The sequence below is a fragment of the Gobio gobio genome, assembly GCF_949357685.1.
Source record: "Gobio gobio genome assembly, chromosome: 3".
NCBI classification, from domain to species: Eukaryota; Metazoa; Chordata; class Actinopteri; order Cypriniformes; family Gobionidae; genus Gobio; species Gobio gobio.
Window position 1 is genome coordinate 13,319,751 of NC_137099.1, and position 14,803 is coordinate 13,334,553.

A 14,803-nucleotide genomic window follows, 5' to 3' on the forward strand; every position below is an offset into this window, starting at 1 on the left:
TTAGAAATGGCATTAAAGGAATTCATGCACAAATGTGAACAAGAATGTGAAAGTACTACTATTTTAAGCCACACTGCAAAAAAAAATGTTAATAGCTTGATATTATTTAGGGTGAGTTAAATGTTATAGTGGAAGATTGTATTAGTTTTATTAGCATTTACTTCAGGGGTGAAGATTAACTACTGGACAAGAAATGTTTCCTAATATAACCTGTTTAAAGTCTTGGCTCCAACTCTGGAAAGTCTTCGGGTAAACTTTTAGACTTGCAAAGCATTTCCAGTAGGTGGTGCTGTAACCAAAAACAACCACTCCTAAATATAAATGTGAGCAATTGCATTTTCTTGTTTTATACATTAGCATTCAAAGGTTTGCGGTCAGTAAGATTTTTTTTTTCTGTTCTGAAACAAATTAAATTATTTTATTATTCAGTAAGAATGCGTTGAATTGATCAAAAGAGAAAGTAAAGACATTTATAATCTTACAAAAGATTTCTATTTGAAATAAATGCTGTTCTTTTGTAATATTAATTAACTACTTACTATAGGGTTATGGTAGGATAAGGGTTAGTTGCATGTAATTAAGCATAATTTACTGTTATTACTATGGTAAGTACACGTAATGTATGTAACAAGGACGCTGTAAAATAAAGTGTTACCAAAACATCTTACCAACCCCAAACATTTGAACGGTAGTGTACTTCACAATGCTACTGAATTCTTATAAATACTGTGTGATTTTGTGTTAAACAACAAAACTAACTAACCTATTAATGGCCGAACCAATCACATTGGCAAAGATTCACAACGTACATCCGAAGACATAAATAAAGTCCTTTAAAGTGATTTAAATCCTTTATTTTTGTAGTATTCATATGATTTTTTCCACATAATCTGCAAGCTCTATTGTATGAATGAGGAGCTTGTGCATGTGTCTAGCATAGAATGCTGCAGATCTGCAAATCACACAAGCACAATTATGAACACCGATTTAAACATGTATCTAAATAAAAAAAGAATAAAGAGTGAAGAAGAACAGCAGAAACATAAACAGTTCATGACAAAACCTCCATGGTCTTTGTCCTCTGACGGGATGATCTTTATCTGGATGAAAAAGAAAAAACAAGCATCCATAAGCATGAGCTCCACCTGAAGTGAATTTTCAGAAGATGTGAATAGTGACTAAACTCACAATGAACGTTTATGCTCATTCATAGACATCCTTCTTGTCTGCGATGTACTGAACAATCTCATGTGGTGACATCAACTTCTCTGCCTCGCCGTCAGGGATCTCAAAACCTGTACACGTGAGAAATCTGTATCAGCTGGGTAAATAAATACACATCTATAACCTTCAAGTGTAAGCATTATATTCTATGAATCCTTATACACCAACAAGAACAATGCATACATTCAAAGATTAAACGAATACAAATCATTGGTCAAAATGCGCTACCAGGGAGAATGGATCTGTGAAATGTAATGCATGAAATTACGGTAGATTATAAACACAGCAAGTACAAACCAAATTCATCTTCCATAGCCATGATGATCTCCACCTGGTCTAAACTGTCCAATCCCAAATCTTTCATGAAGTGGGACGTAGCCTGAAGCTATAAAGATTTGATCAAATAGTTAATCTGCAAAAGTGCAATATATTTGAAATATTTCAGACAAACATGTGGGCCGTCTGATCAAACGGATGGAGTATTTACCTTCTCAGGGTTGATCTTGTCATAGAGCTTCAGGACGTAGAGGACACGGTCACGGATCGTCTCTAGGCTCAATGGGGGCAAGTCCCCGTACGTCCTCCACTGAAAGACCTGCAATGAACTGCCAGAGATCTACAAAACAAAACATTTTAGAAAGTACATTTTAAACAAAAAGTATTTCAACAGACAACTTGAGCGGTGTTGTTTTAATATTATATATTTTAGCAATTTTATATGTTCTATTTTTATATTTATATCTTTATTTTTTACTTCAAATTTTTGTAACGTTAGTAATTCAACAGTTAGTTGCCAAGGCCAAGTTAGTTCTCAAGATTAATTTTCTCATCTAATATTTTATTTCAATTACCAAAAAGTTTTAGTCTTAATTAACAATAACAACACTGAACTGTTCGGTTCAGTGATAACTGATGATACATGAGTATTATGATGAGATAAGTCAATCATATAATCATATAAATTGCTGCCAAGATGCACACCAGGATATACTATATATATATATATATATATATATAAAAAAAACTTTTAAACACTAATAAGGGTTTACGTACAACCATGTAATGCATATTCTAGAAATAACTAATTACAGCAAAAGGGAAAAAAATAAATAAAACATAACACCAGTTTAATTATCTGTTATGCCACATAAAGGTGATAACACATTAAATATGAAACATTATCGTTGACTACATTCAGCTCATTGGGTTCAAACCTTTTTCGTTGATTCACACCGTACATAAAACTGAAATCAAGTGAACAGAGGCTGTTTGTCCATCATGTTGAAGTCATTAGAACTAAAGACACGGGTAGGTCATTGGATGTCATCAGTCAATCACTAACACACACACCTGCGCCAGCGGAGACTTGTGTCCATTAGTCAGATGTGAAAATGTTCGGCCATGGGTGAGCGGAGCAGCTGTTAATGTCGCGGCAGGATTTACACGGTTCAAATATACAGAACGGTGGTTCAGTGATCGGACACACCGGGCAATGATGCGCGCCGCCATGTTTCTCAATCCGCTCCCACAATGCACGAGACTTCACTGCGCATGCGCGACACACTGTCCTTACGGAACATCCGAAAATACTTTTTTGTTTTTTTTAAGTAACCTATAAATGTAAACTTTTATGTGAAAATGACAATTTTTATCTGATCACACATACTATAAAAGGCTACATAATAATACATATGGACTATTCTACAACATAAAATATCAATCTATCCAATTTATGACATTGAGCGTCAACTGTTGTGACCTGTATGTTGCGCTGATATTGGCATTCAATTACAAAAAATGATGGGAAAAATAGTATAGTTCAGCATTCTCTCCACTAAAACCTTAAAAGTAACATTAAAGATATAAAGGCCTGGTTTCACAGATAGGGCTTGGGCCTAAGTTTAATTAGGACATTAAAGTAGCTTTTATAAACGTGCCTTAGAAAAAAAAGACTTTACTGGTGTATCTTGAGACAAAACAATGGCACTGATATATATTCTTAAGATGTCAGTGCACGTTTCTTTCAGTTAAAACAACTCAAACGTGTATTTTAGTCTGGTACTAGGTTTAAGCCTTGTCTGTGAAACAGACAGAAAAAGGGTTTTAGTCTTTCACAGAAAAAGTCCATTCACAGAATCATTTTATTTTGTAAAATATATATATTTATACATATCACATCCAAAAAATACAAATATTTCACTGGTAATGCTTATATTAACTAACAAATAGCTGTGCCAGTATTGAGATTTAATAACTCAACACGAACACAAATTTACAAATCTATCTTGTGTATTCTTTTCATGTTTTTGATGATTTTAACCGTGCAAGATTTTCAATTTCAATTTTGTATTATTTAACAATGGTGTTAACACTATTAACAAGTAATTAAAGTGATTGACAAACATGAACTGGGATGTATGATCCGTTTACGCAGATTTATAATGAAACACACTAACATCCCCACTTAGATATCCAGTCAGCAGAGTGTTTGGCCCTGCCCAGCGAGCTAGTCGACACAACTCATCAGGCACACCAACAACTTTAGCCACGCTTCCTCCGAGATCCCAAACAGCAAGATGACCAGACTGAAAAACGCCAACAAGCCCAGAGCCCAAGACATCACCATCTATTAACCTAGAGAAAGAGAGTAATACTGATTCAACTTTCCTGCTAACAGTGTGTCCTAATATCAAAACATTTATGGCTTCTAGTCTTACTGCTGTTTGTGTTGATCAGGATAGTTTATAGAGGTCAGTGTGATGTGTTTGCCAGTGAGAGGATTTGTGGCAATCAGAGTAAAAAGGGGTGCGTTACTCTCTTCATCACACACATTTGCTGCATTTTGAAGCAATACACACAGCACACCCTGCAGGAATGAAAGCACAAAGTTATTTCTCACACATATTCATTCTAGTACCACAAGAACAATACACAGTTACTTACTCTGTAAGAATATCCCTTCATGCAGTTTGTCATGGTTAAAGTCTTTTCCAGGTATATAGTCTGAAGCAGCTGGCCTGAAATTATGCTCCTGAAATACACAAATATGACAAAAGAGATAATCAATTATAAAATTAAAATACTAACAAAACAAGATATAAGAATTACTAAAAGTCATTTACGGATAACATGCTCAAAAATGGCCTTGTGACCCAAAATTCAACCCAGCCTTTATAATTGATTCAAAAGGTAATAATAAAAAGTCTCAATGTAAAGGATGGATACAATTAATAAAAATGTTGTCCAATTAATCACCATATGAGGAGGGTTTTACATTCTGTCCAACCGATCAGAGCATCTTTTTCACCCTCTACAATGGCAAGATTCCGAATGTTCTGCTTAGCAGAGACCAAGGGAAGAGTGTTCACTACCCTGTTGTGAAATAATGAAACACAGGTGAATAATGCATAGCTCTGCAGAAACATTTCAAGTGAATGATATATTCAAATGGTTTCAGGTCTTTAATATACACATGATGGTTTGTTACCTTCCCTCTCGAGTCACTGTTAACACATTGACTCTTTGTTGATCTCCAGGGGTGGAGCAACACACAAGCCGACAGTTAGACACACCCACCACTGCTTGCAGTGTGTCCTTGCACACCACGTTCTGAGAAAACGGCCCATCCATACTTGGACAGCAGAGGACTCTGCACTCAAGAACAGTGAATTAGCTTAATGTTCAAGTTTATTGAATTCTAAACACATCTTGGTTTTTGAGCGCAGTACTCCAAGGGTTCGAGTTCATTGAGAATGTTTTTAAAAGAGGAATTAAAAAAACAATTGTGGTGATGTGAGTCAAACACTACAGTTTTGGCCCACATACTGGTAATTTTGCAATTTGTATTACCTTGCTTCTGTGATTTCCAAGTGACCCAGAGTCACACAAAGCAAGCCCGAAGAGTCAGGAATCACTTGCAAAGACATGACGGGCTACAAATACAAACACAGGAGTCAAATCAGAGGGACGTAGACATATTTTTAAATGATATTGTGATAAAAGAGTAAGTCAACCACAACTGTAAATTCATCATTTAACATCATCTCACCCGCATGTCATTCCAAACCCATAATACATAATCTTCAAAACACAAATTAAGATATTTTGAATGAAACAAGTTTGTGTCCCTTCATTCAAATTCCAGGTAACTAAAACTTTTATTTACACCTAAACTATGGTCAACACACATACATAGAGCACGTCACATATGGTAAACACAGAATCTCAAACCTGCTTGCGTGTTTCACGAGAATCAATGAGGCTTGTTCTAGCGTATGATGCATACACGTGATGCACGGACAAGCTGTCATGTTTACCATATGTGATGCACTCTATGTATGTGTGTTTATATGTGAATAAAAGCTTAAATTAAATCGGTGCATATAAAATCATCATATCTCTTCACAAGATTTGGTTAAACCACTCGATTCATATGGCTTCGTTTTACAACGCCTTTGTGACCTTTTTAGTTTTTCTAAGTTTTGGTTATTTGAACTTTCAATGGAAGGAAAGACAAATGCAAAATATTGTGTTTCGAAGATTAAAACAAAGTCTTATGGGTTTGGAACTGGATGAGGGTGAGTAAATGATGACAGAATTTTAATTCCTGGGTGAACTATCCCTTTAAAGTTGGCATAAAACAGAAGTTGTGGTAGTCTTTTCTTCACTATTGTGATGTACATCCAGGTGAAATGGCTTCTGGAATGATACAAAAAAATGTAAGGCAGGTTTGATTTTGTTCTCTGTAATTGATTGGATCGTAGGAATTTTGGCATTGCAAACTAAAGCCCTGTTTCCACCGAAATTACCCAGAACAATTTGTCCCAGGAACTCTTTTTCCCCCAGACCTTTCCATCGCGGTCTAAAGTACCTTGAAGATTAGTCCGGTGACGTAGATCAGCATGTTCAACACCCAAGTCTCACCCCCGAAAGTTCCTGAACTTTGAAAAAGTACTACCTCGCGAGCAGGGCTGTTTTGAGGGGGAAATATTTACCCGGAACTTCATTAGACCCCGGTTCCTGCGGTCGAAACACACAGAGTACCACCCCGAAATCCCTAGTTTCTGGGGAAAGTTCCTGCGGTGGAAACTCGGCTTAAATGGAGGCAGACCTGAATGCCAATTTGCAGGCAGTTGTGGAGGATATTTAGTTCCATCTTTTGTCGAGACACGCGTCATGAAGAGAGCAGGTGCCGTTTCGAGGGAGAGAGGAGGTTGACGTTTATGGTTAAAGATTACGAGGGCACATGAATTTTAAAAAATTATGAGCACAGACATTTTTTTTATTATAAACATTATATTTTGATTTCATGGTGACTTTAAACTTGTACGCCATCTTGCAATTCTTTTAATTTATGCTGTCATTTATGATGAAAACTGTAGCAAATTAGATTACCTGTGCAAATGTCCAGGTGTGTAAAAGACTCCACTGCTGAACTCCCTTCATCTGAGCCCAAAGACAAACACTCCATTCTCCTGCCACACAAATGCACCAGTCCTCCGACGGCCATCGCACCAAACACAAGTCCAACACGCATCCTCCCTCCAGTGCCTGAATACAAAGACAAGCACCACCCACATACATATGCAGGTAATTAGACCTTTTAACAATTAAGCACATATCATATCTTTGCATATCAATTATTTCTTATAATTTATTGGCACCTTAAAAGTGTGCATCTCTTGCAGGACTGCAGAACAACCAGCTGCATCAGAGAATGACGTGGCAGTTAGGGTTTCATCATGTAATAATGTCCGATTGTTGGATGCATCAGTGTTAAGTTCCTCTGATTGAGTTCTGTTATTGTCGGAACCTGTCGTTGTTTCCGTTCTCCGATTGGTGGAAGTGTCCAAAGAGGTTGTCTCAACAGGAGTTTGACCTACATTTCCAAATTTAAACTGTTTCAAATTTGTAACAGCATTACTTGGGATTTCTGACCCGAGTTCAGAGTGTTTATAGGTTTGAACCTCCATTTCAAAATTGTTCTGGGTTTGGATTATAGACTCAGAAAGATGTTTTAAACTCTCTGGTTCAGGAATATTGTGGAGTTCATTTTCTGGTGTGCAATTGACTTTATTTCCACATTCAAGATTGCTTTCTGTATCGAAGCGGTATTCACGTTCCAGTTCATTTCTCGAGATGCACGAAGACTCCTTTTCTGGGCCGTTTAAGTTCTCATATCCCAGTGCAGTGTTGTTTTGGGGTGGAGTACCTGGTTTTACAGTTTTGTGAACTTTTGCCATTGTTTCTTGACTAATTTGAGTTTGATTCTGTGCATCAGAACCTCCCTGATCTCCACTTCCAGTAAAGATACAATTTTTGATGATCCCTGATGTTTTAGCTGAGACTGATTCTGGAGACACACACCCCATTAGTGTGACTGAAGAGGGAGACCTACGGACACCAGACGAAGAAAAGAGTGGTGACCGGAGGTCTATGGGTGAACCTGGAATCAAAAAGTGAGGGGACATTCCCAAAGATGGTAGAAGAGGATCTTGACCTTTCTGCATTTGTGGGGTCAGAGACGGACTTAAGTTCAGTATCTCGGGGCAAAGTGAGGTGTTCTCAGAGAGCATGTGAGATTCTTTTTTCATCTGCTCTATGAGAAGCTCACTAATATTTTCAGTTTCTGAAGATTCCCCCTTTGTCTCATTACTTAATCTTTTGTCTGGTTCAGTTTGGCAGAACTGTCTGCTTCCCACCAGATCTGAAGAGATGGTATTGTCTTCATTCACAACGTTGAGGTCCTTCTGTATCTCTGTCTGCGATTTGTCAGTGGGTTCTGACTGACAAAGTGGTAAACTATCCTCAGTAGAAGAGGTAGTTATGGGTTCTGGAGTAAATAGTTCACCCTCTGAGTAGCGTACTTCACGATAACTTATTCTTCCACTCACTCTCTGCCGTCTGCTGCTCTGCCGTGTGTTGTACACTAGGGGACGCTGTGCAAAGTGTTCTATGGCTGAAGTTGACAAGCACAATATTTTGAGCTTTAGTTGTCCAAAATCCTCATCAGGTAGGTGGAAATCCTGGATATCAACAGCGCCCAGCAGTCCAGTTTTCATATCCTTTTCTTGAAGAGCGTGAATGAGTGAAGCTAATGATGGCAGAAGAGGTGACTGATCTAAAATGCAAAACATATTCACAAACATTATTGCGTACATGACTGTTGCACAATAATTCTTATTCACAGCTATGCATTTGGCAGATGCTTTTATAGAGGGCATGCACATGACGTCACAGTAGGCTCACTGCGGTTAAACCCACTGAATGGCAAAAACACTGAGTAGCAGCGTTGGTGTTCAACTTAAATGCTGCAAAAACACACAAAACATCTAAAATGGGAAAGAGCTTCACGATTAACTGTACAAATAGATTCAACAAGAAATTGGATCTATATTTTACAGACTGTCAAAAGCTATGGAAAAGAGAAGCCAATTGATTGCTGCAATTCGCAGAAACACCTGGAATTCAGGCAGTGAAACATGGATTTGCAGCTCTCATTTTGTGTCAGATATGCTGGATTTTGGGGTAAAATTATACCCTACTAGGTTATGTAATGTATTGATAACTCATCAATTAAATATTTACCATCTTATATTCTGCGTAACTGTAGAGTTTCCGTCAACATTTGTCAAATGTCGAGTCCAATTTCCTTTAATTTAAGATAATTGTTTGTTTCACTCCCGTTCTCATTTTCACCTATTTAAACAAGTCATGATGGGGAAGTGACGTCAACGCATACCCTCTATTCAAACATTTTATCACTATATTCATGCATTCCCTGGGAATTGAACCCATGACTTTGCCGTTGCTAGCGAGTAGCCATGCAAGTACCCCCAACACTGCACATTTGGGATGTCTCTCTTATCAGATACACACATCTGAGGTCTTACTGTCTATACCAACAAGCACATCAGGTGTGTTTGATTGGGTCGACATCTAAACTGTGCAGAGCTGGGGGTACTCCACACCGGGATCAGGGTAGGGAACCATTGCTTTCCAGTTTGAGTTACACAGGCATAAATTCTATATATTCATAAATATAAAATAGTGATGGAGAATTATCAAAAATAACACACTACAAAAATTCTCTGAAAGAAAAATTAAACCATAAATCTCACCATCTGTATTAGAATTTTTCTGAAACTCGCTTCCAGTTTGTCCATGTTTTCTTCTGAAAATAGGGTATACATTTGCATCTGGGAGGAGTTGGGTTTCAATGTTAAGCTGAGAATCTGGGAGATGCTTAAAATCTTGAGTAACTCCTTGCTCTGGACTTGGCTTCAAACTCACTGTAGTCCCAGGTGATTGGATAGGCCAAGACTCTGTCTGCGGCGGTCTGAGGACCAATTGTGATGGGCTGGGTGATTCAGTGTTAGACTTTGATTCCACAAGACATTCTGAATCTACTTGAGAATCACTTGCAGGATGTGATATTGCACAATCTAGAGCAGCTTTGGCACATGAGGGCCTACCAACAGTGCTTCTTCGACGGCCTCTCCTCCCTCGCTGACCTTTCCCACTGGATCTGGCCTGGTACAAATTGGAATCCACAACAAGTTGGGAATCAAAGTAAAGCTGAGAATCTGGGAGATGCTTCGAATCTTGAGTAACTCCTTGATCTGGACTTGGCTTCAAACTTACTGTAGAACCAGTTGACTGGATTGGCTGAGATTCAACCTGTGGCTGTTTGAGGACCAATTGTGATTGGCTGGGTGATTCAGTGTCAGACTTCAATTCCATTAGAGATTCTGAATCTGCTTGAGAATCACTTGCAGGATGTGATATTGCACAATCTAGAGCAGCTTTGGCACATGAGGGCCTACCAACAGTGCTTCTTCGACGGCCTCTCCTCCCTCGCTGACCTTTCCCTCTGGATCTGGCCTGGTACAAATCGGAATCCACAACAAGTTGGGAATCAAAGTAAAGTTGATAATCTGGGAGATGCTTCGAATCTTGAGTAACTCTTAGCTCTGAACTTGGTTTCAAACTTACTGTAGAACCAGTTGACTGAATTGGCTGAGATTCTACCTGTGGCTGTTCGAGGACCAATTCTGATTGGCTAAGGGATTCAGTGTTAGAGTTTGATTCCACAAGACACTCCGAATCTGCTTGAGAATCACTTGCAAGATGTGATATTGTGCAATCTAGAGCAGCTTTGGCACATGAGGACCTACCAACAGTGCTTCTTCGACGGCCTCTCCCCCCTCTCTGACCTTTCCCTCTGGATCTGGCCTGGTACAAATCGGAATCCACAATAATTTGGGAATCAAAGTAAAGTTGAGAATCTGGGAGATGATTCAAATCTTGAGTAACTCCTTGCTCTGGACTTGGTTTCAAACTTACTGTAGAACCAGTTGACTGGATTGACTGAGATTCCACCTGTGGCTGTTTGAGGACCAATTCTGATTGGCTGAGGGATTCAGTGTCAGACTTTGATTCCATAGGATATTCTGAATCTGCTTGAGAATCATTTACAGGATGTGGTATTGTACAATCTAAAGCAGCTTTGGCACATGAGGGCCTACCGACAGTGCTTCTTCGACGGCCTCTCCTCCCTCTCTTACCTTTTCCTATGCGTTTGGCCTGGTCTCTGGGCTTGCAGACTGATTCTGAATGCTCTGGGGTCACGTGACCTCTACCACTCGTTTGGGATTGGCTGAGCCTGCGTCTGCCTCGCCCCCCAGTGAGCTGGCTGTAAATGACAGCATCTAGATTGACAGAGCTGTGAGATGCAGCCATACCGCGTGTGGTCCGAATATAATACTCCACAGGAAACGGTAAACCCTCAATCAGCGTGCAAGACTCCAGAATGCCAGATGTAAACGAGGGTTTAACGTCTATCCTGTCAGAATTTTTATTTGAGTCTGTGAGCCACTCGTTATTCTGTTGAAGCCTCTCTTCTGACTTGTCAGTGATCTGTACTGCCTCAGATGGCTGAGGGAAAGATGAGGTTTGAATAGACACTGCTGAACCTGACAGTATTTTTTTCTCAACAGCCCGTGCAATCAGAGGTACATTAACCTCTTCAACTGGCATCATCTCAATTTTTATTTCTTTTTTCTTTTCACAATCCTCTTCCTTTTTACCTTCATTTCTCACTCTTTTCAGACTATTCGCTTTATCAGTACATTCACTACCCTTTTCACGAATATTGTCTCCACTTCGATCTCTTTCTTTCTCTTGGCTGATGTCAGTGTCTGATTCTCGCTCTTTGTTCTGTAGGCGCAATCGACTGCGCTTAGAACGCAGGCGGTGGGCAGGACTTCGTCTGCATGCAGGGGAGTACAAAGGCGGCGTGGATGCAATCTCTGCAAGTTGCATTTGAATGGCAGGGTTCTTCTGTACAGCAAGAAATCCAGAGTAGTTTCTTCCTGCAACTACGTCTGAAACAGCAAAAAGAAAACCAGTTTATTAGTATTTGGAATTCATTACCATCTGAATTGTTATTCATACTGTTATGCATTTAACAACTTTTTTAACACTCTTTAACATTAACATTACAACTAGGTCAGGGTAAATAAATGTTTTGGTCATTTTTCAATGTAAGTTTATGGGTTGCATAAACTTACAGTGTCTTAGGTATTCCTAAAAGGGTAAGTTCACCCAAAAATTTAAATTTTGTCATTAATTACTCACCCCCATGTCGTTCGATTTCCATAATTTTGTTCATTTTTAGAACACAAATGAAGATCTCTTAGATGAAATCTGAGAGCTTTCTGTCCCTCCATTGACAGCTACACAACTGATGCTTTGACGCTCGTAAAACGAATCCATATGAATTGAGCGGTTTAGTCCAAATTTTCTGAATGAACCGATTGAATTTTGGCTTTTAGTCTCATATAAACATTCATCAACTCACACATCAGGGGCTCGTTCTTCGTACGTCGCTAACTCAGTAAGCTGGATTTGATTGTTGCCGGTTCTTCGAAGCTCATCCTGGACTTGCTGTCATAGCAACAGGTCCGTAAACTTAAACCTGAGCTGTGCATTAATTTGAGTGGTGACAGATATTATGGGAGTGGCTTGATGCAGTGCATGAGATAACTTGATCTTGACCCTTAAGAGACTTTAAATAATGCTGTCACGTAACAAATCTGCAAATATAAAATTAAATGAATTGCTAATTACATAAAAATGTAAAGGCTGTACAAACACTAGAAATTGTGAATATAAACAATTGAGAATCATGTTTAAAAAAAAATTTGTGCACATTTAATTTATATATTATAACTTATATGTTGTTTTGGTAGCTTGGCTGTTTCCTTATAAAGGTCCAGAAATTTGTCAAGTTTACGTGACTAAATTAAATCATTATATTATTCATTATATAAAGCGATCGTGTCTCTTTAGAAAATTTGGACTAAACTGCTCGATTCATATGGATTAGTTTTATGATCGCTTTATGAACTTTTTAAAGCGTCAAAGTGGTAGTTGCGTAGCCGTCAATGGAGGAACAGAAAGCTCTCAGATTTCATTAAAAAGATCTTAATTTGTGTTACGGAGATGAACGAAAGTGTCTTACGGGCTTGGAACGACATAAGGGTAAGTAATTAATGACAGAATTTTCATTTTTGGGTGAACTAACCAAGTAATAATGGTGAATAAAGATAAATAGAAATATTTAATAAATAAATAGAAATAACAAAAGCACACAACAAAATTACTTGAATTAAAACTAAATCTGAAAATAACTCAGGCTTCCGAATGAATAGTGCTACATTTACAATCTTCTGTAGTCTAGGAAAAAAAACACTGAAGCATGTTTGTATCTATTCATGGTTTGCCTTACCGGTCTGTAATGGCAGATTCTGATGGCTTACAGAACATTCTGAGGTCGACCCGGAGGAAGTCGCAATAGACGTCTCATATGTGTGTGACAAGTCAATCTGTGTAAATCTGTTGTGGTCCGAGTATCTATTCTGCACACGCCTGAAAGTGGCATCATGATGCTCTGCTCTCTAAACAAAAAACACACAAACATTCATTAATAGGTTTTAACAAGTTCAATTTTATGACAATCCAAGCTCTATTATGCCACGTATATCATTGTTTTAACATCAGTTTTCTTACATAAATTCTTACATAATCACAAATACAGCATGTCTTTACCTGAAGTCTCTGTGCCGTCCTCTCATACTCTTGCTTGAGATGCTCCAGTCGTCTCCTCAGCTAAAACATTAAATGAATGACAAAATAATGTTTATCTCTGTCATGTTATAAACATTAAAAAGACACTAAAACATAAATACATTTTAATCTTACATATAATAATAGTGGTACCTTTAAAAAGTACTACTAGGGTACAGAGAGGATATCAGATGCTAATATCATGTCACTACACCAAGTATGCTGAAAGGTACCATAGTATGTGCATAGTACTCCAGTGTACTTCAAAGAATACTAATATACAAGTAACTGTACATGTCCAAAACAACATAGTATGACCATGGCAGTTATTGGTTAGTTTTCTGAACACAAATTTGGCCTTTGTCAAATTATGCTTCCACAAATATATAAACACATGAACTTACTGTCTCTTTATCTTCGTTATGTAGAATCTCCTCTGACATCCTGTAAACTAATATGCGAATATGTTATTTCTTTATTTACTAGATGCAGGTATACATTTGACATGAAGTAATTACGAGAATCTCAACCAACTGTAACTGTAAACAACCACACAAACATCTGACGGAGATGCACTTATGAATAAACACAGATTCGGCAGGACAAACAATCATTTTCATTTACTAAACGTTCGTTTACATACCCAGGAGAAAATGTTTCTCTAAAGTTGGTTTTGTGTTTTGTTTCTAACCTGACAAGACTTGCGGAATATTTTGCCGCACTCAACCATCCCGCGAGTTCTGACTGCAGACAAAAACAATCGATAACAGATCACATTTTGTGAACTGTAGGGAAATGTTTACTGTTTACTTTTTTTTTAATGTACAATAGGCATATAACCTATTACATATTCAGATTAAAGGAACTCTAGAAGAGCAGGATTTAGATTTAATTAGACATTATCCTTCTCATCGGGACTCTTAAGTAATGTCTGTTACCAGACTTTCTTGGAAAGGAGGAGCAGATTTGGGGCTGATGTGCTTGGATTCAACTTTTGTCTCGCTTCTGTAAGGTTATTAACAGCAGTGTGGTAGATTAAATATTAGCTAAAGGTGTATATTTGCATTAGAAGGAATGGAAAGGGGCTTCATATTTTTTTTTCTTTTTCCAAAGTAACGTTAGTCAAGTATCATGATCACGTGTGTAGTAGAGTGAGTAGACTAATATAGGCTAGATAAAATAGTTATATTAGAAGGTGCTAGTGGCAAATAATAGCACGTTTTATTGAAGCTTCTGCATGACAATTGTCATTACTTAAACAAGCATCTTAAATTATAATTAATGTTCTTAAACTATCCTGAGGCCTACCGCCCACCACCAACTAGGCCTAAAAACATTTTGTTTTACTTGAAATTAAATAAACGTTAACTAAAATAAAATATAGAAAAACTTTCATTCAGTTTAACTTGATGTTGGCCTACTAAAATGACTTAAACTTTTTAAAATTAAT

The 14,803-nt window shown here is 37.9% G+C and overlaps 2 protein-coding genes across 2 annotated transcripts; both read right to left on the bottom strand.

The window, feature by feature from the left end:
* Nucleotides 1–838: 838 nt before the first annotated feature.
* On the bottom strand, nucleotides 839–2,754 carry ndufab1a (NADH:ubiquinone oxidoreductase subunit AB1a). Its single transcript, XM_079811648.1, has 5 exons — nucleotides 2,575–2,754; nucleotides 1,712–1,840; nucleotides 1,522–1,609; nucleotides 1,189–1,295; nucleotides 839–1,100 (listed from the first exon to the last, which is right to left on the bottom strand). Exons 1-4 carry the CDS (start codon nucleotides 2,731–2,733, stop codon nucleotides 1,204–1,206), a joined length of 468 nt encoding a protein of 155 aa, XP_079667774.1. The 5' UTR covers nucleotides 2,734–2,754; the 3' UTR covers nucleotides 839–1,100; nucleotides 1,189–1,203.
* A 575-nt stretch (nucleotides 2,755–3,329) lies between these two features.
* palb2 (partner and localizer of BRCA2) lies at nucleotides 3,330–14,101 on the bottom strand. Its single transcript, XM_079811850.1, has 13 exons — nucleotides 13,997–14,101; nucleotides 13,758–13,804; nucleotides 13,336–13,395; nucleotides 13,016–13,184; nucleotides 9,345–11,609; nucleotides 6,888–8,344; nucleotides 6,619–6,774; nucleotides 5,074–5,156; nucleotides 4,712–4,873; nucleotides 4,480–4,596; nucleotides 4,168–4,255; nucleotides 3,942–4,090; nucleotides 3,330–3,858 (listed from the first exon to the last, which is right to left on the bottom strand). Exons 2-13 carry the CDS (start codon nucleotides 13,794–13,796, stop codon nucleotides 3,651–3,653), a joined length of 4,953 nt encoding a protein of 1,650 aa, XP_079667976.1. The 5' UTR covers nucleotides 13,797–13,804; nucleotides 13,997–14,101; the 3' UTR covers nucleotides 3,330–3,650.
* Between the last annotated feature and the right edge of the window lie 702 nt (nucleotides 14,102–14,803).

Bases quoted from the DNA above. Each gene is read 5' to 3' on its own strand.
- palb2 (XM_079811850.1), bottom strand. From the start codon at position 13,796: ATGTCAGAGGAGATTCTACATAACGAAGATAAAGAGACA. The intron at 13,396-13,757 runs GTAAGTTCATGT...TTAATGTTTTAG, and splicing joins ATAACGAAGATAAAGAGACA to CTGAGGAGACGACTGGAGCA. The intron at 4,091-4,167 runs GTAAGTAACTGT...TCATTCCTGCAG, and splicing joins TGAAGGGATATTCTTACAGA to GGTGTGCTGTGTGTATTGCT.
- ndufab1a (XM_079811648.1), bottom strand. From the start codon at position 2,733: ATGGCGGCGCGCATCATTGCCCGGTGTGTCCGATCACTGAACCACCGT. The intron at 1,841-2,574 runs GTGTGTGTGTTA...TTTGTTTTGTAG, and splicing joins ACAAGTCTCCGCTGGCGCAG to ATCTCTGGCAGTTCATTGCA. The intron at 1,610-1,711 runs GTAAATACTCCA...AAATCTTTATAG, and splicing joins ACAAGATCAACCCTGAGAAG to CTTCAGGCTACGTCCCACTT.